This window comes from Fundulus heteroclitus, chromosome 4, assembly GCF_011125445.2.
Source record: "Fundulus heteroclitus isolate FHET01 chromosome 4, MU-UCD_Fhet_4.1, whole genome shotgun sequence".
Classification (NCBI taxonomy): domain Eukaryota; kingdom Metazoa; phylum Chordata; class Actinopteri; order Cyprinodontiformes; family Fundulidae; genus Fundulus; species Fundulus heteroclitus.
The window spans coordinates 37,271,547-37,296,372 of record NC_046364.1 but is presented as its reverse complement, the minus strand read 5'-3'; the positions used below and the strand labels follow the sequence as shown (position 1 = coordinate 37,296,372).

The 24,826-nt window shown below is 38.2% G+C and overlaps 1 protein-coding gene across 2 annotated transcripts in view; it reads left to right on the top strand.

Moving 5' to 3' along the window:
• The window catches only part of LOC105930034 (MAM domain-containing glycosylphosphatidylinositol anchor protein 1), a gene marked incomplete at its 5' end in the record, with an annotated part of 105,147 nt that overhangs the window by 49,839 nt on the left and 30,482 nt on the right, over window positions 1-24,826 (top strand). For both annotated transcript variants that reach the window (XM_012868013.3, XM_012868012.3), the window contains 5 exon segments: window positions 2,424-2,604; window positions 2,740-2,763; window positions 6,669-6,821; window positions 8,970-9,131; window positions 22,499-22,629. In XM_012868013.3, the coding sequence (XP_012723467.2) occupies window positions 2,424-2,604; window positions 2,740-2,763; window positions 6,669-6,821; window positions 8,970-9,131; window positions 22,499-22,629 (651 nt within the window).

Sequence of the window (24,826 nt, the reverse complement as noted above, 5' to 3'; positions counted from 1 at the left end):
CTTCAATGAGCTACCCAGATACAGACAACATATTCATTGCCTGACCAAAAGGAAAAATTTTCCAATGTCTTTTAAATGTTTTTTAAGGTTCAGCCTCTTACCTAAACCAACAAACTGATCTAGTGACGCCTTTCATCAGCCTCTGTAAGGAGATGTGCATGCAGACCAAGGCCATCTGCAGTTTCAACAACTAAATTCATCACATGTGAGGTAGCTGCATCTCACTAAAAAACAACAGTGGAGACCTGGCCCTGTATAATCAGAACAAAAACAAGCTGGCAAAGATCAGGTTAGCTAAAGATACTTAAGGGAGAAACAAAAAAAGTTTTTTTAACAAACTGCCATTCTTTTAGTGTGAAGGACCTTGAAATTCATAACAAACTACCGAACCTCTCCAGAACATGCTGTATCGACAGCAGTTGTGTCATCTGCAAACTTTTTAAGTTTGCAGATGACAACTGAACTGAACAGATAACTGAACAGATCCAGGATGGTGATGAGTCTGCATAGAGACAGGACATGGATCGGCTGGTTCACTGGTGCACCCAGGACAACCTGGAGCTAAATTATCTGACTGTGGAGATGACAGTGGACTTCAGGTGAACCCCCCCTCACACTTTTTCTTTTCTGATTGATCTAATTTAGCTCCATCTATCTTCTTACAAATTCTGATCATCTGAAGAAAACATCTTCATAGCAAGATGCTGCCTTCACCATTATGTACATAATGAAACGATGTGACCGTGCACTGCTGAGACATACTCAAGAAGAAATCAGAGAGCCTCCATGCCTCACTCTGCTCTAGCAAAGTTTGCTGATGATACTGTATAAGACAGCATTATTTTTTAACAAGCTCAAAATCTTTTTTAAAGATGTTTTTTGATTAGTATTTACATGTAAACATAACAAAATGTTGGATTTGGTTCATTTCATATTTTCCTGATGTTTTGTCATATGAAAAAAAAACAGGACCTTTCACCTTCGGTGCCTAAGCTAAACACTTTCTCAGTCAGCTGATTCAATAAATGTATATATATTGTCTATTTTATAAACTTTTATGCATCTATTTTAATTTAAACAAGAAGTCAGTAGGTATTATAAATAATATTCAGTAGATCACATCAAAATCTAAATAAATAAGGAGCTAGGGATAAATTGTAAGAATCACCCAAGACTCCATTAGGCAAGCGTTTAAGAGGTCGGCACACTACAGATTTACCATTAACACAAAATCACAGACAGTACCTGCTCACACACACGTAGAGAGAGCTCTTCTTTGTGCGTTACCTGATAATGGCATGCTGTGGGTGTACCAAGTTGTTATGGTGAAGTGGCTGACCTAATGCATTAGATTGAGTTCACTGTCAGGTCTTTAAGTAGCTGGGATCAGAGGCAGATACACAGCTAATGGATCCTTCTCTCCGTGGGTGGAATAACATAGCCATAGCTCTTTAATAAATGTGATGGTGACAGCAAAAAAAAAAAGGAAAAAAAAAGAAAAGGAAATAAAAACTTTTAAAAAAATGAGGTAACAACTGGAGTTGGTTAGCATCATAATCATTTTCCATTTTCATTCTCATGATCCATTTAATTAATTTATGGTTGTTTATGTGGGAGGTTATGTGATTAGGCTGTTCATTTCAATGCTTGCTGAACAGTAAAATAGACTGAACAGGGACAGTTGAAGAAATATGCGTTTGATTCCTGCTTCTCAGGTAATGGCTATTGAGTCCTTGTCCTGGCATCATTATAGGAAATCCCTTATCTTGCTGAGTGCTTTAAAACAGGACCTACATGTATTTTTTAGAGCACAAATTGCCGAGAGAGGGCTCTGAAGTAATGTTGCGTGGGGTGGCCTCCAAAGCTTTTAATGAGCGAAGCAGGACAGATTTGTTTTTGGATAAAAAATGAGACTGAAAATTTAATGGAACTCAAGACTATCTAAGCCCAGAGGTATGTTATCTGGAAAAATGCCCAGATGTGGTAACTTTGTTCTCATGCTCAATCACTAAAAGTTGACCATACGGGAAAATCAGAACAGTCTTACAAAATTCAAACAATTTGATTGCAGAGCCTAACTCAAATTTTGTTTGCCTTTTTGCTCAGCATTACTAACTGCACTGGCGGATAATCAAGAGTCTGATAAAAGTGTTTCCAAATAGTGACAATACAAACAAGTATCAGTCAAAAGATAATCGGGTTTTGGTGATCTAAGAAAATACATAAACTATAATCAATAATTTTGAGTGAACATTACCTATACCCACTATTAGTTTAGGCATGAGGAATGAATATTGCCTAGGGTGAATACTGTATATGAATGCCCGGGAAGGTCAAATAGAAGAAGAGCTAGATTTATCAAGCCCCTGTGGCATCGCTCTGCTAATATTTGCAAAATGTTTTTTTTAATTTCACCTGTACAGAACAAGCAGAACCTGGTCTCAAAGCAAATAGACCTGAGAGGAAAGGAGCCAGAGAAGGGTGTGCTAATGTCCCACACAATAACAGACCTGAGAATCCCTCTGTCCTATGAGGTGCGACTGGCTCCCATCACCACCTACAGCACCGGGGACTATGTCAGCCGAATGATTCTGTACTCAGAACGTAAGTCTGTTTTGATATCCTTAATTTTTGTGTGAGAAAAAAATAGTTATGAATACATTCACAAAGACCCAGATAAAGAAACAAATCACATAATGTACTTATCTACATAATGATGCATTTGCAATTTTCTTACAGCCTACACCTATCCACGATCTTCAGGTAAGACCAAACAACCATTCTCACTTTTTCATCATTTTACTTTTTTAACCTGCTCTTATGTATTGTCCGTCAGAGTTGCATTTCTAATTGTGTGGGTTCAAAGTTGATTCACCGCTGATATAGTCAAAAAGCCATGGACCACCATGTTAAAGGGCAACTATTTCCACACACCTATAGTCAGGACATGTAATGATGAGCCCCTCCTGTTTTATCTATGTTTAGAGGCTTATGGGAGTAAATTTGAATATCATTGAAACATTAATTCATGTATCTTTTAAAATTAACATAAATGTAAGTCCTATTTAACATTTATTTAAATTTGAATTAGTATTGAATTAGTTTTGTTACATAGATATATATTTTTATTGTTTATTTCTGTTCATTTGGATGATGATGGCTTTCAGCATTTTGCAAATAAAAAATAATTGTTTTTTATTGGAAATTTTTAAATTTACAAAATATCAGATAAAATGCTTATTAATATGAAAATGTTATCTTTTGACCATATTATCCCCATATAATGAGTTGAGAGATTTCCAGCAGGGAGTTTGTTGGCACCCTCCACTGGTCAGGTAAACCACAGAGGGTCATTGTTAAGAAACTGGCTGTGTACAAAATGCCGAATCAACGCACATTAATGGGAAGTGCAACATAAGATAAAAGTGTTATAGGAAAATGTGCACAAGGAACAAGGATAACAACAGCCTCAAGAGGATGGGAAGCAAAGCTCATTCAAGAGTTCGGGGAAATTCGAGTGTAGACTGTGGCAGGAGTCAGAGCCTCAAGAGGCACCACACAGTGACGTATTCAGGACATGTACTGATACATTATCTGTGTTAAGTCACTTCTGAAGCAGAGACCAAATAAGAACATTTTACCTGTCCTGAGGAGAAACAGGAATTGATTTTTGCTCAATGGTCCATTTTGCCTTTTTGTTGCATTATTTTGAAAAACTGGAGAGTGAAAAAATGGAGAGGCTCAGAATCCACCTAGCTTGAAGTCCAGAGTGAAGGTTTCAGAGTATGTGACCTTTTGGGAGACAGGCCACCTGATGTTGTGGGTCAACTGTGTTTTAATCAAGACCAAAGTTAGTTTGTTTTTTCTACTAGGAGATTTTAGAGCACTACATGCTTTTAACTGCTGACAGACTTTATAGAGATACTGATTTCATTTTCCAGTACAACTTAATATCTGCCCACAGGAAACTCTTACGTTCTAAATCCCACAGAGGATCTTTGGAGTATTTTCAAGAGGGAGATGAAAGATACCAGTGACAACAATTTAGCTGAAAGGTGCTATTAAACAGCTTAAAAAGCTTCCTGAACATGTTAGCAGAGCCAGTATGCTATGAATTGTTGCAGTGATTTAATGATATTTTTATGGGATTCAAACATACAAGGGTGTACCTTTCTGCAGCCCCACATTTGTGTATCAAAAACAAATTTTAAATGATTTTAAGTCATATTGTAATTTTCTAAAAAACTGAACCTGGGCAAGCTGTAAGTGTAAGTTATAATTTTAAAAATGACAAGAAATAAATGCTTGAGTTACATCACTGTAATAAATCTCTATGATAGATAAATAGAGTAGAATTACTTAATTAATACTCACATGGACATTCCTTATAGCTACAGTGTAGAGCTCGACATAGGACAAAAAGAGTAGTAATAAATACAGCAGCAAATAAACACAGGTCTATTATAAATAGACAGATGATAAAATAATCATATATGTACCCTAGTATTACACATAAATTTAGATTGTCATTTATCGTAAAGAGTTTTAGAGTCTAATAGCCATAGGTAGGAATGATCCCCTCTGTCGCTCTGGTGCAGCGTGGCATTCTTGAGCTCCTGAGTAATTGTGGAGCACATTGTGGACAGGATGCGAGGGAAAGTCCAGACTATTTTTTTTTTTTTATTATTATCGTTTTGGAGAGTATCCTTCTTTCTGCCAGCACTGTCAGAGTCCAGCTCCTCTCTAATAATGTGGCTGGACTTCCGGGTGATTCTGTTAAGTCTGTTAGTCTGTCCCTCACCATCAAGCTTCTGCCCCAGCAGACAAGAGCATACACGACTGCACTAGCCACCGCAGACTCATAAAACATCCTCATTATCATTCTACAGATGTTGAAAGACCTCAGTCTTCTCAAGAAAGACTCCTCGGGAAATTGGTCCTTTTTATAGAATGCTTCAACATTTTTAGTCCAATTCAGTTTGTAGTCAAGGTACACTCCCAGGTACTCCTGTACTCCTGGATCACATCCACGCTGACCCTTCTGATGATAATATGGATCCCTTGAGCCTTAGTCCTTCTCAAGTCCACCACCAGCTCTTTTACTCCAGGGTAACAGACTCTGTTTTACAAGTAAATCTTTATGTTGCAGACAAAAGGTGGTTAATAATGTGAAAAAGTAACTAAGTTATGAAATCAGATTCACAAGATTTGTTATGCATGAAAGGGAGACCACAAAGAAAAAACTTGTGCAAATGATGTCAGGCTATGGACTAATACCATTAAAAAGTTCTACATCAAACTGTACAATTTATCTTCCTTTTCTCCTGCATCTATTGGTTTTATTAAACACACTGCGCTGTCTCCCTGCATCACATCCTCTCTCTTACCATCCTCGTCGTTCTGAGTCAGTCGTGTCTTCTGTGTTTTGTTCATTAAGAGACGCGTTTGCATTTTCCTGGCAGGAGTGGCAGTTGGCTCTGCCAGGGTGAAGCAATTAAAACAACAGCAGATTGGAACAGACTGCAGGAACAACGGTGTAAATTGAAAGCGGTTCATGAAGTGGAGAAGGGTGTGAATAGTAATAGATTAGCTCCCTGAAACAAAAGAGAGCATGCGAGCCATCCTCACGGGGAGCGCGAGCCATGAGCATCTTTATCAGACTGTATGCGTGGGTGTGTGTGTCTCTGGGATGCTCTCGCTGAGGCTGTCAGCTTGGATGGTTTTAGATGGCTGTTGTTATTCTCTCTTGTCTCGTGAGCCTTTGATAATGGCAAAGCCCACCAGATGGGCTAATGAAGGTGACAACACCATGGAGGAAAGCTGCTTTATCTTGCTTAACAAGATACATCAGCATTAGGAATGATAAAACATGCTGTTTCTGATGTGCACTCTAACTCAAAAAGAAACAAATAAATCTGAAGACAAGAAAGTGATACCAAAGGTCCCAGAAGAATATCCCGGGAAAGTAACTCCGTTAACAGCATCTGCCCACATCTATGATTACAATTATATTTCACATTTCAAAAGTATAACCATTGTGTTAACATATTCTAAAGGTCTTTTTTTTTTTTTTTTTTTTTTTTTTTTTACTTGTGCTTCTTACGCAATCAAAAACTTCCGAAATGCACATGCTGTTATCAAAAATAAAGTTCTGTCAATTTGGAAACATTTTTCTATATTGATACAGGTCTGTGTATATAAACTGGGGTCTGCTTTTCCCACACTTTTATTAAAAGTCAAACTGTGAACATCAGCCAGTGAGTTGTAATTATTGTTCTGATTTGATTAGTTGGTTGAATAAATAAATAAATAATAAATGATTGCTTTGTGTTAAAATATGTTTTTGTTTTATCTTGATTTATATTTACCTGGAAAATTCTATCCATTTTGGAGTCATACATTAGAACAAGGGTAAACGAGATGTCTATTACATTTTACAATATATGTACCCTTCGACACTGTGTCTGTCATTTTGTCAGTAATTGCTAGTTTGTCTGCTCTGAAGTGCATTTTGAAAAGATAATTTTATATATTTATCATGGCATACACTGTGAAAGTTGACCAAAGAGCTTTCATAACCCTCAGCTTGTAATGTCAACTACATAATATGAATAAAATTTTATTTTTCTTCTTAATTTCCCTTTTTTCTCTCTGTTTATTCATCTTAGACCAAGTGTGTGGGTTCGAAGATGAGCGGATCTGTGGTTTCTCACAAGACCGAAGTGATGTTTTTGATTGGACAAGACAGAATAATCTTACGCACAATCCCAAACGATCTGCCAATACCGGCCCAGAGACCGACCGTAGTGGAACAAAGGAGGGTAAGGAAATCATTTTAAAGGCAGGGTCATGTGTATCATGCAGAGACCCAAATGCAGAGACCCAGCAGTTACAGCAGCAACAACCTGAAGGTGGAAAAAATGTCATGTGGCTTTGGAAAAAGACTTTCAGTTGGCCTTGAGGGGTGGAAACAGCAATTCTTGGATTTTCTCAATCTGGTCACCATGTCTTTCATGGGGGGAGTCAGAGCCTAAACTCTTGAGGAAGGGCAAGCCCATTACTGTGGCAGATGTAGCTTAGGTTTGTTACTCAAAGAGTGGATGAGATTCGTCCTGAGATGCTGAAGACACTGGACACTGTGGGGTGCCATGGTTGGCACACTTCCATGGTGTCGCATGGAGAGCTGGGACACAAATGTGGAGTGGCAGAGTGGGGTGGTGGTCCTAACTTCTTAGAAAAGACACTGGAGGGGATATTCTAACAAATAAAAGAGCACACTTCTCAGGCCTTCTGGAAAAGTTAAATCCTGTGATCATTGAATTTCAGATTCAGGGGAAACAACATGTCCCTCATCCTGGCAGTCGAGCAATAACTGAGATATTGCCTTCGCGGAATTTCTGAGAAACCCTATTTTCCTGTCTACATTTGTTTTTGTTTTCAACGACAATACAGACGACTGTCCACTGTGGCTACATGCTCCTTCAGGAGGAGTGAACGATGTAAGTCAATGACCTGACGCAATCCGCTAGGTTTCCTTAGATAAAAACCTTTTTGACCAATGTTTCTGCGCCTTGAGAGGACACGTATTGTGAATTGGTGGTATGTAAATAAAATTTAATTGAACTAAATTGTATTAGGTCGAGGGAAAACTTACCAATGTTTTCCTCATGAACCTTTTTGATGGATGCTGTGGGAGTTTAGTGTTCCGGGGATGCTTTTAGGGTTATTCTTTCTTTGCATAAGCAAAGAAAGATCTGTGTTTCTTGGTGATGGGAATGTTTAGTAACTATGGAGTTTACAAATAAAAAACAAACAAAAAAAACCCACCCCAACCATTAATCCACAACCGTATCCACAGACAAGATCTTTAAGCTCAGCAATGAAGACAGATTTAATTATCTAAATTACAAAAAACATTAAAGGGCTAACAAACAATTACACTTTTTTCCCAGTTAAGAAGTTAGAAATCTCTAATTTCACCTGTAACTAAAACTAAATCCTTGTTATTGAACAGCTATTTCTCTGCAACAATTGTATACAGTCTATTCATATTTATACCTGTGTAAATTATGTACAGGTTTGGCACAAGCAACACATTGGTCATAATGCAACAGAAGGCACACAATCATAGTGACATAAAGTTCTGTGCCAATAGCTGTCATTGCCTCACAGTTATGAGCTATTTTACCTGGTTTAGATCTCATCTTTTTGTTTTTGTCTTGTTTATGTATGTGGGGGCCGCTGTTTGAATAATTGTTTTGAGGTGGGATTTTACGCACAAAGAAACCTCTAAAGTGGAAAACCAATGCCCACAGATCCTTTATGGTAACAGGTGCAATTAACTTAGCATTTTCTGAGATAGAGTAAATTAAAATTTTATTTTCATGACGCTAGTGGCCTTTTGTTGAAGGTTGACTGATAGGAATCAGGATTGAGAGGGGAAACACTTGCGTCAAAGGTCCACAAGCCGTGAGTTGACCCCAGTACAGCCATGTCAAGAAATCAGGCTTCTGTACGTGGGTCACTACCCCAGCACCACCACCGTGACACGAGTTAGGAGACCTTTGAAATAGCTAGCCTAATGGTCTTTTGGTCTACAGCGGCAGGTGAGATAGCTATATCACAAGATAATGTACACTGGCAGCAAAAACACAGAACAAGCAGTTCAAAAGCAACAGAACCACAGGGAAACCTGGGGAACTCAAGAAAACCTTTGGTTAAATAAATTTTCTTTTTCAGTGAAGTAAACTTACCAATTAAAGCTGACCCTGTTATTTAAAACCCCTTCAAAATGTCATCCAAATGCTGTATGTTAATGAAATTGTAAGACTAGTGTAAGGGCTTCTTTATCCTTTGCCTCTGATATTATTAATTAAACATTGATTCATTGTCTTGACTTTTAATGACTCCTTGATGGCTCTTAATCAAATCTTAGCTTTAATTATTTTTTGTTTCCTGGTTGATTGCAGGGTACTACATGTACATCGAAGCATCCCGACCTCGTGCTCAAGGCGACAAGGCTCGTCTCCTCTCTCCACTTTTTAATGTGTCGTCAGTCAGGGGTCCCAAGGGCTCTGGTCGAGTCCCGTACTGTGTCTCCTTCTACTATCACATGAAAGGAAAACATATTGGTGAGTGCTCATATAATCATTCACATAATTTTCTTTAGGATATAAAAGCAACCTTATAAGCACCATGAAGCAAACGGATATAGAGACAGTAACAACTCTCTTCGACCAAAGGCTGATTTTGGAGCTTGACCCAAGTAGGATGTTTCAGTGCTTTTTTGCACGTTTCTGCCTGTGCATCAGTGTGTCTGCATTTGTGTACATTTGGAGGTGGCTAAAGGGGGCAGAGGCTGTGTGATTTATGGCAGGGGCAAGATGCAATCAGTCATTTGGCAGAGCTGTTCATCATAATATGCTCTGTCACACAGCTAGAATGCATACAGTACATTACAGGAGCATGCACAGCTGCTCACAAGTATACGCACAGACCAAAGCACAAATAAATGAATACACTGACCTGGATTCACCTTTCTTAAATAAAACAACAACAACAAAAAACAACATATAGTTAAACTAAAAACAGGCCTGCACAAACATACCCACATCCACAACGATGTAAACCATGATAATCACTCTTTTTGCTTGTGGAGGAATTTGATTTATTGTTTACATTGTTGCTTAATTTTATTCTGGTTTCATTTTAGTGGTTTATCATTCTGTCTTCACCACAGGTTTCATACAAATTTTAATAGATTATATACTCCATTTCAGACAATTGTCCCACTGATTACTCAGTTCTTGACAAGTTTTAATTAAAGGGATTATAGAATATGTTAGTACACAGAGGAGTTTATTGTCAACCCAATGATAGTGAGGTGTTTAAAGCCAGTGGCTACAAAATTAGCCCAAATCATGACCAATTTACCACAAATTAAGATAGTTAAGAGGTATTCGTGAAGATGTGTGTTTTACTTTTGTTCTCTAAATTGTTTTCTGTGGACTGTGTTCAAACTTTTCAACTTTAATCTCACATAATCAGATGTGTTTTTGTATCTGATTGATTTTAATACTCAAAATTGAAATGCTAAGCTATGTGACACTTGTTCAGTCTTTTTCTAAGTGCTTTGCAATAACCTTTGACATCAGCCATCTTATATGAGGGCTGTGGAAATTAGTTTGATATGTTTCATATTTTCATATGATTATTAATGTTTTGAGCAAGTCCTATGAAGGACCCTTGGATGAGATTCAAGGAGGGAAACTTTGCTTTGAATTTTGTTATGGATATGGTAAATTTAAGCAATAGATTTTTGTCTCAGTTTCTGTTAGGAAAAAAAAATCACTCCTACTTGGATAATTGTATAACTTACAGTGAGAGCAATAATATGGTTTTCATATGTTCTAATACCTGAATATTTTAACCACTAATAAAATTGTATATCCAGTTGCTAGACCTTGGTTAACAAGGTGTTGTTGTTGTTTTTTTTTTATAATGATGATAAGAAATTGATGATCTACCTATCAGTTGGCCGGAGATCAAAATTTGCCAATTTGCCCGGATCAACTCTGATTGGTGATTTGTAAGTCAGTTACTGAAAAAATCTGAATTTTCTTCATCTCAATAAAATTCCTCAAAACTAAAACCTCCCGCCATTTTCATACTAAAACATACTAACCAAAATTAACTTTAGTGAACTGTATTGGCCATAAAAATGTAAGTAAAAGTTGGAGATAACCTTACAATTTTATTTCTGTTGGATTCAACCCTGTTACGCCCATGAAAAACCTTAAAGCAAATTGTTTTTCTCTTTAATGTGTTTTAAGTTTTTACAAAATAAAAAATAATAAAACAATCAGAGCCAACAGGCTACACCTCAAAGGTAACTAGAAATTGTTACTGTTTTTTGACATTTGGTTGCTAACAACATGCCTATTAAACTTTACTTTAAAAAAAATCTTATTTTCTCCTTATATTAAGTTAAAGCAGCACCGTGTAACTTTTAGCCACTAGAAGCGCCAGACCTGACATTTCCTAGTTTAGCCCCCTGGATGCCACGGCAACACTACACTGTCGCAAAATTAAACAGTCTCCTTACGTATTTCGGAATCTGATAGCAGACCCCTTTGAACCAGCAGATTCAGAAGTCATAGAGATATTTGTAAAGACAAGGCTACATTCACCCTTCTTGATTATCCTCAAAGTGTACCATTAAAACAGGGAGAGGGTGAGGATGAGGCAGAGCCAGGGGGAGAAGGAGGGAAGGGAGCACCAGGAGTCATGGGAGAGAAAGAGCAGACGACTCAATCATCTGAATATGAAAGACTTCAGGAACTTTAACAGAGTATAAGAGCTGACATGTAGGTTTGTGAATTACATTGTATTTAGTAATAATAACCATGGCCATGACAAACTTTGACTTCAAGATGAGAAAAGTAGAAGCATGTAAGGTTAGATGTCATGTTAAAGGGAGCTCACACTCTCATAAAGCGGCAGAATTAATATATCTCAAATTAAGCAAGTGTTTGGGTCAAAACTTATACAATGCTGCTTTAATATTCATGTTTTTCTTTTGTCAAAAACCAACAGTATTAATAAGATAGTTATTTAATTTAACCAGTTTTAAAGCACATTTTACATAGAAGTTATCCTTACAACTCTACCAGCTGTCCTTTTCCATTGGGTTGTATATATTTTTTAGGACTGGATACATTTTGTTTTGTGTTACGGGGTCTTCAATGACTCTTTAAATTGTGAAGGTTACTGACCCTGTCTTAAGCCTTTATGCGTAAGTTTCAACATTCAGAAGTTGTTCAGAAAGACACATTTTGAGGGTATTCATAAGATTCCAAGGATGATGGTGTACTTAAAAGTATAAATAAATATATAATAACCCCATATTATTTTATCACTGTCCAACTCTACAAACACACGTAAAAGGTCAATGAGCTTATTTGCTATAACTGCTTACTATTAATAAAACTGCTTTTGAATTTCAGGCAATTATTGTAACAACACTGGCCTCTGAGAATAAAAGATGTGTGGAAACTTGACGCTATTATTTGTATGATGACCCAAAAAGATATATTGGTATTTCCCAAATACTGCTTTTTAGTTGTCAGAAAAAATGAAAATAATATTATAAATACAGAAATTGTGACATCATGTCTAAAAGTGAAAACAAAAGATAAAATTCAATAGAATTTTTCTCAACAAAAATAATGAACCAGTGATCACAGTGTTGAGACACAGACAGAAAGAAGTAAAGCCACACAAGAGTCAACTTTTTTAAAGATCTCTTAACTTTCAATGTTTTGTGAGAGCCCTTGATTGCGTCTCCATGCCAGATCCAAGATTTTTTGCAAGGAAACGCAGAGCGATTTAACTTTAAAATTATAAAGATGGCTAACACAGCAGGGGTCAAAGACATGATTGGAATGAGGGGAAGAGCAGGTATAAAAAGGGGAATATGTATAATGAAAAGATAGAGACTGTAGAGATAGGACAAAGAGTTCTACAGGAGACAGTGTTAGGTGGATGATATTCAGAAACACAGAGGGAAGGTTAAATAGAATACAAATAGAATAGAAATATCCTTTACTGTCCCTTAGTGGGGAATTTTAGATGTACCAGCAGCAAAGTGACACAAAAGTCAAATATGCAGAGTCACACAAAGGTAAACAAATAAAAACAGAAAGTAAGAATAAAATGCTGTACAGTAAGAGCAAATCAACCGCATAAGAAACAATACTGAAACAATATTGAAATACATGCAGAATAGAGAAATGTACAACTAAATGGGATCATTTAAAAAATTTACAACATGTCCATCTGCATAAAATACAACAGATTATTTGCAAGAAATGTAAAAACTCTAACTAACAGGAGGGAGGGACCAGTGATGATTATAAAGTATAATAGCTGTTGAGAGGAAGGATCTGCGATAATCCTCCGTGTGCACCTAGGATGCAGCGGTCTGTCAGCTCTGCACCAGCTTCATGGGTGGGAGACGATGCCCAACAGTGATGTTATTTGTATCAGAGTACTTCTATCTCTCACCTCCTGCAATCGGTCAAGTGGGCACCGTAGGACAGAGCTGGCCTTTCTGATGAGCTTATATAACCACTTCCTCTCAAATGTAGCTAAGCTGATGGTCCAAAAAACAACACCAAAGAACATGGCTGATGCCATTACAGATTAAAAAAGGTCTTCAGTAGCACACTCAAAAAGATCTTAGTCCTCTCAGCAGGTAAAGTTTGCTCTGACACTTCCTGTAAAGAACATCAGTGTTATGACTCTAGTCCAGTTTATTGTTCAAGTAAACTCCCAGGTAATTATAAGAGTCCAATATCTGTATGTTAGTACCTTGGCTGTTCACACGTGTGAGTGTGGTAGGTCTGCATCTGCGGAAATCCACCACCAGCGACTTGGTTTTTCATGTTTTGGACAGAATATTTTTCCACAAAGTCTTATGTCCACTGTCTGTACTCAGAGTCATCCTCACCTGTGATGAGGCTGAGTATGGCCGAGGCATAAGGTAACTTTTGTAGATGGCAGCCTGGGGAGTTAATGGAGAAGTCTGCAGTTAAGAACTTAAAGAGTAAATGTGTGAGTACATGTCCAGGTGGGGATATGGATGCCAATATGGTCGAGGACCAACATCTCAAAAGTCTTCAACAAGTACTAGATCAGTACTACCAGCCTATAGCTACTGACATCCTTTGGATGTGTGCTTATTCCCCAGTTTAGGGGTCATGTTAAATATGCATCCTATGATCAACTCAAACAGTTGATCAGCTCAGCACCTCAGTGGCCTTCTAATAGAATCAAGATGCAAAATCAGTTAAAAAGGTTTAATTATGCTGGTTACAGTGGAGAGGACATCACAAGTTGTGGCTGTCATGTTTGGTGGTGACGAGGACCTAGGCGGCAGCGAGGCGGAGGCAGAAGCGTGGTGAAAAGGGAGACTTTAATCAAAACGCAGAACACATGGCAACGCAGGAGTGACAGGAACGCAGGAGAAACGGGGAGTAACAGGATGACCCGACAACAGGGAAACAAACCAAGGGAACTTAAATACATGCTGGGGATAATCATCAACAGGTGAGTCTAAGTAACTAAAACTAGTCCACAGCTTAGGGATCCTGACAGTGGCATCATTACCAGTGGGGGGAACATACACCGTTATAAAAAAAATATGGCATCATGGGAACAACTTCTTTCTCAATGACCTTACTGAAAAACATCTCTTTGATACCGCTGCCATTGGTTCTGTTGGAAAGGAATAAATTAAAATCGTCTTTACGTGTGTGTCTGGACTTAACGCGGTTAGCCATCTCTCAGTTATCATAGCCAAACTGTTGTCTTGATAAGCCCATTGGTGCCGGGTAGGGGCAACCAGTTCATCAACTTTTTTGAGAAGGGATTTCAATTTTCCCATCATTTGTGTCTGTACCTTCCCTTCTGGTTGTGACGTCTGATGCCGGCTCGGGGAATATCTGATTGCTCAGTGGGAGGCAGCAAAGTGGAGCTGCTGAGAGTTAACAGCAGATCTCTGGTGTAAATAATGGGAGCCTGGCCACTCACACTGTCTCTGAATGAATGTGTCATAAAAAATCTAATAAAAACAAAGTTGTCCACTAAGCAGTCAAAAAATAACTGGAACAGAAACAGACAGCACATCTAAAAATACTTTTAAAAGGAGAAAACTCATGATTCAGTGGGAGCTGGTGAAGTAGGCTGGCTGCTTGTGTGGGTCCCCATCTTTTTTAAGTAATTTAACACCTTATCATGTACTTGAATATTTTCATGTCAAATGTTTGCCATTTTGTGGCAAACATTTGCAGTGTTTAGGCCTTTTGAGACAACTACATTTTTGGCTGTACTGTTTAAATATTCCAGTCTTCGGGGTAAAATATTATAGGAAAAGGTTAGTGATAACAACAAGAGAAAAGATTATTATTCTCCCTCTTAAGTATAAGTTATGAAAGAGTTGGGCTGAGTTTCACATACAAACCTCAGGTAATGTGCTTCTCTGCTCCTCTCTGGGCTCACTAATAATAGTAAAACCATTTAATGTTATAGTTTTTCAGTGTATACGTGTTCAGAACAGCTGTTGAGCGCACCATTACATGCTTGAATGCATTCACTGGAATATTTTAAAGCAGAGACTCAAGCATGCAAATATTGCATATTTTCAGAATTTTTGGATAAAACTTTTAGACCTCTTTAGCAATTGTGGGAAAGAGTAATTGCATAATTACAGTTTCACCTTTTAAGCTTCTAGTTTTGGTTCCGAGAGTAAACATCAGCAGAAACTGAAGATGTCATGTTCGGTGAAAGTTTCCTGAGCCACACGCATGATTTTCACACAAGAACACAAACTTAAAGTCTTCTGGTGATTTTATTCACAAAGTGAAACACAATGATTGTATGGTTCACAGGAATCTAGGAGACTGGACTGGTCTGGTTCTGAGGAAAAAGTAACTGTATTAATGACAGCTCAGGGAGGTGGAGAGGTTGATTCCAAATGTCGGTAAGGACTTACATAGTCTAGAGTTTACATAAACTCTGGAGAAAGGTTTGAGCCCTGAAACGGTGTCTGTGAAGGCTTCTTAGTGGATGTGGAGGGAGAGCGGGCAAGCAGTGAGATCAGAGGTGTAACGTGGCTCAGCGCAATCGTAGATTCTTGTGATGGTCGAGGTCAGAGGTGATGTCAAGAGGTCTCCAACAAAATCTTTTACTGATTCCCCTTGAGAGAGAAATGAACACGAACGTAAGTCCAGGGAACAAAATACTTTCTCAACAAAGCAACAAGAATCTTTATAAAACTTGGCATAACGTGAGGCTTGACTGTACCAGCTGAATGGGACCATCGAGCGACAAACGACTGGATGTTACAATGGATGTCGGCATTCTTTTAGTCATTCAAATAAAATAACATACTTGAGTTGAGGAGCAGCAGTGCATGCATGTCAGTGTGTAAGGCTGCACATCTCTTGTACATTCTTCTCTGATGATTGTGTGGACAAGTAGGTCTAATAAAGCCGCGCCTTTGTGGCACTTTCACCACCACACTGCCATTCCTGAGACAAATCAATAAATTGTTTATTAGACTCCTCTTTATCCTGGGGAATGTGTGTGGACGTATAGGTCCACACACATGTGGTATGTGTGTGTAGGTGGTGATGGGTGGAATAGGAGAAAGACAAAAAATGTATTAAAGAGAAAAAGAAACAATGATGCTTTGATTAGTAGTTGTAGACTGAAAGACTCCGTTGAACAGATTGATGTGGAACAAAGTAGTATTTGGATCACGGGTTGTGGCACATGTTGTATTAATTGTAATTTTGGTGATGTGTGATGTGTAATACGTTGCAAATGTATTAACACTCTTATGACATGTTTTAAAGTATAGGACATTTGCCATGTGGCTCTCTAAATGTTTCATTTAGATGACTGCAGTGTGATTAACATAAACTACCTTTCACTTAAACCACAGATGACATTTAGCAGAAACTACATGCATTATTTATTTTTACAACTGATTTAATTCCACATAGAATGATAAAGCTATGCAGTATAATAAGACTTCACAGGGAACTGGACTAGAAGCCACTGAGAATAAGATAACTAAACCCCAATATACAGTGAAAGTTGAAACTGATATATTTATGCTGTTTAACAGTAGTAATTAAAATGAACGGGCCTGTTGAAAGTCAGAAAGTGTATTTGCACAAATGGTGTACCAATTAAAATTAAGACATGAAAGAAAAAGGAAATAAAGTTCTTTAAATCCAAGGAAGACATGTGTCAACATGAGCCCGTATATATATATATATATATATATATATATATATATATATATATATATATATATATATATATATATATATATATATATATATATATAATATATTTAGTGGCTGGTTTCTGAAATTGCAGGTGTATGACTTGACTCTTTTCAAGCAAGAGAAGCTGTGTTCTACACCAGCTGATGTCGCTCCTATGGTTGTAACCAAACACATCAGCTTGTACAGCTGTGAAATTGCACCATCTCTTTAAAAAAATACCAAAAAATCTCAGTTTTCCTCTGTTACCTTGCAAGTCACAAATTTGATTATAGAACTTGAAGTTCAGATTTTAGTCTCCCTGAATCAAATAAATTACCATATGTTTTCAGGACACTTTGGAATGTCTGCTCTGGAAACACTTGTTTCATTTCATCAAACTTCCCTGGATTGACCAGTTCCAGAAACTGCAGACTTGCTTAGTTTGAAAAACACCTTGTACAGCTTTCTCTAGTTATCCTGAGGGTCATGCATTTGTAACTGGTGGCACTTTCTCATGGGCTCATCTCAAGGGTCTGTTGTGAGATTTGCCGCTACAGAATAAACAACTTGCAAAGCCTCTTCTGACCTTTTCTCCTTGACAAAGGCCGGGAGAGATTCAATTACAGTCTTGTAAAACCCCACATCCATAGCCCTCTGCAGGAGAATATCAAAAAGAACATCAGTTTCACTGAAGATTTGGTTGTATGTACAAAAGGAAAACAAACTCAAAGTCCTCCATCTTCATTATGTACCCTTTGGCACAATCTATTGCCTCATCATCCATGTTTTTTCAGATACAAGCTTTTAAAAAAACCTGTAGCAGGGCATCATAATTATTTGCCACAGTGCTCACAATGTGAGATGTAAAATTCCATCTAGTAGGAGCATTTTTGGGCAGTTTTGAACACCCTACAGACTCAAGAAATTAAATTATCTTTGTAGAAGTTGAAAAAAAGTATGAAACCCTGTGAGAATTGCAAAAAATACTCTGGACTGGGGTAAGCATTTACACCCTGAGACAACACTAGGTTCAGCCTGTGTGCATAACAATGCACAAATGTAGCACTGGGGGAAATTTCTTAAACCTTGGCCTAAAGGCCATTGAGTGAAGAAGCCATGATTGCTCTGCTCTTATTTTTTGTATCCTCTTTCAAAACTTATTCTGAAATCTTTGACCAAACAACGCATCCCTGAGATGGTTTCATCAAAAGACATGGCCGACAATACATTTTATTTGTAACAGCACTCCCTGTGAGCTAGTTAACCTTATTGTACCAAAAGAGTTGAAATGACCTGTTTCCTTTACCCTTCATTTGAACTAAACTAATATTTGGTGTTGGCCTGCCCTTCTCTTTATTTCTAAATAAGATTATCAAATGTCTTCCCTAAATGTGTGTGCACAATGTTACCAGCAACACTGTTTGCTTCCATCATGGCTGGGCTAGTTGCTTCCCTACAATGGTAAAGAAACAAACAACATTTTTTTTTACAAGATGGAAGGTGCAATAACGCTGGAATTTTGTTACAATGTTGTGTGTACAACAGGTTGAAAATAGCTGTTGTTAACCCTCTGAAATAATAAACTCCAGAAACCACGTCAAGAGTTCGGCTCAAGATGACTGAATGATCACCTTTTCCTCTCAGTCTCATGAAGAAAACCTCCCCTCTGACTGGGCACTGTCAGTCAAAAATATTTTAGTGTTCTTGCAATCAGCATCGAGCAGCCATCATCATGAACCGCCCCTGCTCCATAGAACACCTAAGAAGTTTAACCTCCCTGGAAATGACACAATTTTGTGTGTTAACCAATCAGAGCCCTACTTTCTCGTTGGTCGCTTCAATGCACTGAGGGTCAAACCTCAATGGGAATTTTGCATACAGACTGACAGGCAGTGTCCTGCTGCTCCAGAGCAGCGACTGAACAGCTGAATAATGCGCAACATACTCATGAAATTAAGCGCCTTTTAGTGTACATCTCATACAGTTTAATGACCACATTTATGTAGATTAACAATGCATACTTGACCAATTATTTTACAAGACATACAGGGGAGGTTTAGCCTCCCTAAAGGCACTAAATGTTACAACTCCAGTAAGTCTAGGCAGCAAGGGTACATGAATAAAACAGTTGTAAACATGGTTGCTTCTATAGCCATAGTCTAATCTAGCACCAGAGCATTTAGCAGCTCAGTGTTCCAACATCCATAAATGGCAGCTCCTTTCACAACAAGGGATTCAGGAGGCACAACACATTGATGCTACAGCAAAATGAAAAAAAGGATTATGTGGGGCAAGAAAGCTTACAAATCAATGCCACACATGTGGATCTTGGAATGCCCAAAGCTGCACAAGGTCAACAGCAATCTGAGAACCATTGTTGAAAACTTATTGACGCTGTGGAAAACAACCACTGAGGCCAACTTTGAGCCATTTCCGCAAATCTCGATCGAATGTGGCATATGCTAAGGAGATGTTTTGTTCCCCTTGTTTTCTGCAGAGGCTTAGCCGCTCAGCCCAATAATCAACAAGACTGGCGATGGATACCAACTCAGGGCCACTCTCAGTCATCTCCTCTAAATGGATGATATCAAGTTGTATGCCAACAGTGAGCAAGACATTGACTCAAGGCTGGTTTACATGACAGGATAATTAGCCCGATTCCTGATATTCCTGCCGTATGTGGTGTGTTAAGAGTCGTCCACTTGGCAGAACCTAGGGAACCCCCGTTTGCGCTGTCCCCACTTGCCTGTTCCTTTTGTTATGTTTTTTTTTCGCCGTTAAAATTAGTTCACAAACTATTGGCAGTGGTTTTCCTCGTTGTCCATATTTATTTATTCTGAACTTATGATTGATCTGGAGAGGTTTCGCAAGATTTCCTGTCTGACATCCTGAGTGAAATCTGGTCCCGTGTGGTGCGTTGTGCTTGCTGTTTGACTGGACACCACACACTGTACCAGCCAACCTCTTTTAGCTACAATTTGTTTAACATTACATGTGGTGTCTCTCAGGCTTTGCAAATTGGCTGACAATTTTTAAATCTTGCTGTGTGAACCAGCCTTCACTGATTTACGCCACCGGGATCTACAGAAGGGACATTATAATGTCATTCACACTGGAGAAATGCAGCCAGAGGGTGAAAAAGAGAGAAAAGGTAATCCACACAAAATTAATTGCACTCCCAGAAGGGAGAATAGCAGATGTTGAGAGGAGCTATATGTACCTTAGAATGCCAAGTGTAAATGGCATCTACAAAAAATCCATAAGGAAAGCAGCAACACTCAAATACCTGCAACAGTTATTAACATTAAGTTCTGAGAAGTCAGCTCAACAGCAAGAACAAGGTTTGAGAAATCAACAGCTATTCCTCGCCAGTTATCAAATAACCTGCTGGCATGGTAAGCATGGTAAGCTGGCTAAAGGAGCAATTTTAGACTTAATGCTAAAACAAGAAAGCACCTTCCCATGCATGGTGGACTTCCCCGTCAGTGTCCAAAGGCTTTACATTAAGCACACAGAAAGAGCCATAGGAGTAGTGAGCATCAGAGCCGTTTTGTATGGTATGGCGTAGTATGGTGCCAGCCTCTACATCACACGCATTCCTTTTCTCACAAATCAAGTGATAATTTTGTACACTGAATAGCACGTAATTATAATATGTATATATATATATATATATATATATATATATATATATATATATATATATATATATATATATATATATTATATGAGCAATCAACAGCTATGTCTGGGAGTGATCAGATACCCTGCTGGGGTAATAAGTTGGCCAAAGGAGGAAATCCAGACCACTGATGTTAAAATACAAAAGCTACTCACCATACATCGTGGAATCCACCCCAAATCCAGTATCCACAGGCTATACACTAAGCGCAAAGAAGGAGGCGGAGGCCTAGTGAGCGTCTGAGCCAACACTGAAGATGAAGCATCCAAGCTCCAAGAATATATCAGGAAGATGGCCCCAAGGGATGAAGCACTCAATGAATGTCTCAGAAAATTGAAGCTGAAAGAAAATGTACTGAAAGAACCATCATGAGAGGAAAAGCCCCTGCATGGGATGTACCATAGCAGAAGAGGCTGATACGACCAAATCCTACCAATGGCTAGAGAGGGCCGGAGTGAAGGACAACACAGAAGCACTGATTATGTCAGCACAGGAGCAGGGCTTGAGCGGCAGAGCAATAGAAGCCCAGATCTACCATACCAGGCAAGATTCCAGGTGCAGGCTATGCAACGAGGCCCCAGAAACCATCCAGCATCTCACAGCGGGGTGTAAGATACTAACAGGGAAGGAATACATGGAATGCCATAAACAAGTGGCTGGTATGTTGTACAGAAACATCTGTTCAGAATATCAACTGGTGACCCCCAGGTCAAAATGGGAGTCACCTCTAAGGTGGTGGAGAATGGCAAACACATACACATACAAACAGACAAAATGGTAATGGCCAACCAACCGGACATTGTGCACATTGCTAAGCAGAGGAGGACAGCTGATGTGATGGATGTGGGCATCCCGAGTGGTGGAAAAATCAGGAAAAAAGAGCATGAGAAACTGGAGAAATAACAAGGGCTCAGGGAAGAACTAGAAAGAGCCTCAAAGGTGAAGACAACAGTAGTGCCCATGGTCACCGGAGTGCTCGGGGCAGTAACTCCCCCTCTGGAGAAGTGGCTCCAACAGATACCTGGATAAACATCAGACATCTCAGTCCATAAGAGCAAAATCTTAAGAACAGCTAAGATCCTAAGAAGAATCCTCAAGCTCCCAGGCCTCTGGTAGAGGACCCGAGCTTGAAAAATGGAGAACCATCCACCTGCTCAGGAGTATGAGGGGTGGGTGAAAGTGCAGTTTTTTATAAACACAATAATCATGTATTTCTAAAAAAATAAATAAAATAAAAAAAATTGCAATCTCTTTCTACAAATAGCTAATATTCTTTTATAAACACAGCATACATTTAATACAGAAGATTTTTTTTAGACATGGAAACATATGGGTTGGTACTTATTCCGCATGCACACCCATTTTTACCACATGTAGTGCACGGATGCCCCCTGCTTGTGTGTTTGTTTAGGAGACTGGTGGTTGGTTAATGTTCCAATTAGAGGCTTGCTGGAGATCGTTAAGAAGATGAATGATTCTCTCACATCTTAGAGGGCTGAGTGAGATAGAGACAAGCAAGCCTATTAGGGCCCCCTTCTCATAGCTCTCACAGTGTTATTTTCTAACTCTCACACATCATGAGAAGGAAGTGTATATACGGTAAATATACTAAAAGAAGAAGGTTAATTAACACATTCAACAAATGCTTGCTCTCCCAAGTTTACTGTCCTGTTTTATAGCTGTGTCAGGATAAATATGTATTTCCACTATGTTGTCATTTTAGACATTTCAGGAAAAATCCCATAATGTCACAATGCCTAGCAGATTAAACATTACACCTTAATGTCATAAAGGTTTGCCTTAGGCAGGGCAAGGTTACAACTTTTCTGCATTTGACATTGGAAACGACATATTTCAAACTGACATGTAGCTTTGTTTTGTGTTTTGTTTCTGAATTATCTGGAGTAAATCTTTTGTTTTGTTTTTTGAGACATTGACAGCTAAAGATTCACTGTGTCTGTGTGTAACTTTTTCACAGGCACACTCAATGTTCTTCTGAGAGTGAGAAGTATTGCGCCTGTGGACTCAGTGGTGTGGACAAAATCAGGTCATCAGGGCCCAGACTGGAGGAAAGCCTTCTTTGACATCAACCCCAGTGGACCTTTCCAGGTACAACTTAATTCACTGTTTTTTTTTTCCTACACAACAAAGTGTAAAGTCAAACATATAGCAGTGAAAAGTGCACCACCTGCACATTTAAACCTTCTGATAGGATTTCTAATATAAAACAGATATCTCAAGAAAAATCACAACAGCTTTGAGGAGGGAACCTGAGCGTTTGTTTGCTTGACAGAAGGGCCACTCCCCTCTGCCCTGCCTCATCACACTCAGCAATTGAGGTGTGTTGTGTGAAATTCAGAACATGACCTGCAGCTATGACCAAGTCATCTGTTAAGAGAAAAACATGTAATGTTCCCTGTACTGTTAACATGAGTTTTGAGGAATTCAGCCTCTAAAGGCAATTTGGCCCCCAGTGTTTGCTCCTTGATTTTTATCATGGTCCGCCACTGTCACTAAGACTTTGCCTTACTCGAAAAAAACATCTCTCTCATCTTTTTGGCATCTTTCTAGAGCAGCAGTTTATTTTCCGCTCTGTCTTTCCCAGAAGGAAGATCTCAGGTACAGCTTAAAGTAACAGGGGAATTCCACACGCTGTCAGTGTGGAAATTCTCTTTGAATCAGATGAATTTTTACAATGGTTTTTTGTTTTGTTTACAGTGACAATAAAGCTGCAAATAAACCATATAAACCCACTGAATTTAGAAGCTTTACCTGAAATTTACTTCTAAAATGGTTGCTGCTTCACACAGCCATTTGAGAGACTACAGAGGACTGACTCTGACATAACCAAAAATGAATATATAAATAAAGAAATAAAGAAATACATGCTCAAAAAATATATAAGTGTAAAATAAACACACAGAAATACAGCAAATAAATAAGTTTAAGCAGTAATTAAATTATACAATGAGACATATGTAAATATCCCTTTTTTATTAGCTTATTTGTTTATTCGTCTTTTTATTAATCACCTCATTTAATTTCGCTATGACTGTCAACTTTGTTTATTAATTATGTATGTATTTATTTCTGTCTATGTTTTAGTATTTTTGTCTTTTTTATTTTTCCTTTCTATATTTTTACCCCATTTAATTTTTTCAACCCAATCTATTTATGTCCGTTCTTTTTTCTATTTTTGTATGCATTTTTGCCAAATCATGCAAATGAGGAGGGGTGGGTCTTAAGGAGGTAACTGCTCCCTATTGGTTGGGTAGCATCAGCCTTCCATAGTTAGAAACTTCATGCTGCTGCCACCATGGCTGTTGCTACCGACAGCTGTCACAGGGGCTACCCATACTGTAGAAAAAATAAAATCATATACTTTATGGTAAAATGCTGGCAGCTGTAGTTGCCAGAATTTTACCGCAATAAATACAGCCATACTGTACAACATATTACAGCATATTATCGTAAAAATCATTAATCAGTAATATTTGCTTTCAGTTTCCATTTTCCCATGTTTTATTTTGTTTAATTTTTTTATATATTTTATTCCAACTTAATTTTATTCTGTTTTTATTTTCCTATGTTTTAATCATGTAAAGCACTTTGCATTGCCTTGCCTTGCCTTGCCTGAACTTAAAGAATACCCTTAAATATGAGTCCCTCACTTGCCCCTGGGCAACTGAGCCATGAGCTCTGTTATAAAATACCAGGCATGCTGGTAGGTGGCCATTCACAAAGACAATAGAAAAGTCACCAGTGAAAATGTGGAAAAATACACAAATCCAAAACAAAGCAATAGTGGTAAACTTAAGAATGTCCAAAGACAATCTGATAGTGTCTGGAGCTGCGTGTGCCTCTACATGTGGTTAACATCCCACAGCCATGTTGCATTTTATGAAGGCATTAGCCACCCTGATCAAGGTATTTAACACTTTATTTTAGGAGTGCCTTCTGTATTTTCTCCTCTCTTTTTCACAAATTGTGTTCCATAACCAAAGAGCACTCTTGTGACACACAAAACGACCTATAATGATTTTTTTAAATACATTAAACATTTGTAAAACTTATGAACAAAATTGTTTTGAGCATTTAATGAAGTAGATACTCACCATTTTCCTGGGTGTCACAAAGGCCAGTAAGTTCTCCACAACCATTTATTTAAGTTCCAGCTCCTGAAAGATGACATAAACTGAAGAACCAAATAGTTTCACTTTTTATACAGATAAACTAATTTGTACACATGCAGTGGATATGAATAGTTTAAAGAGAATTTATATAAGACGTTTAAAGTTTACTTACC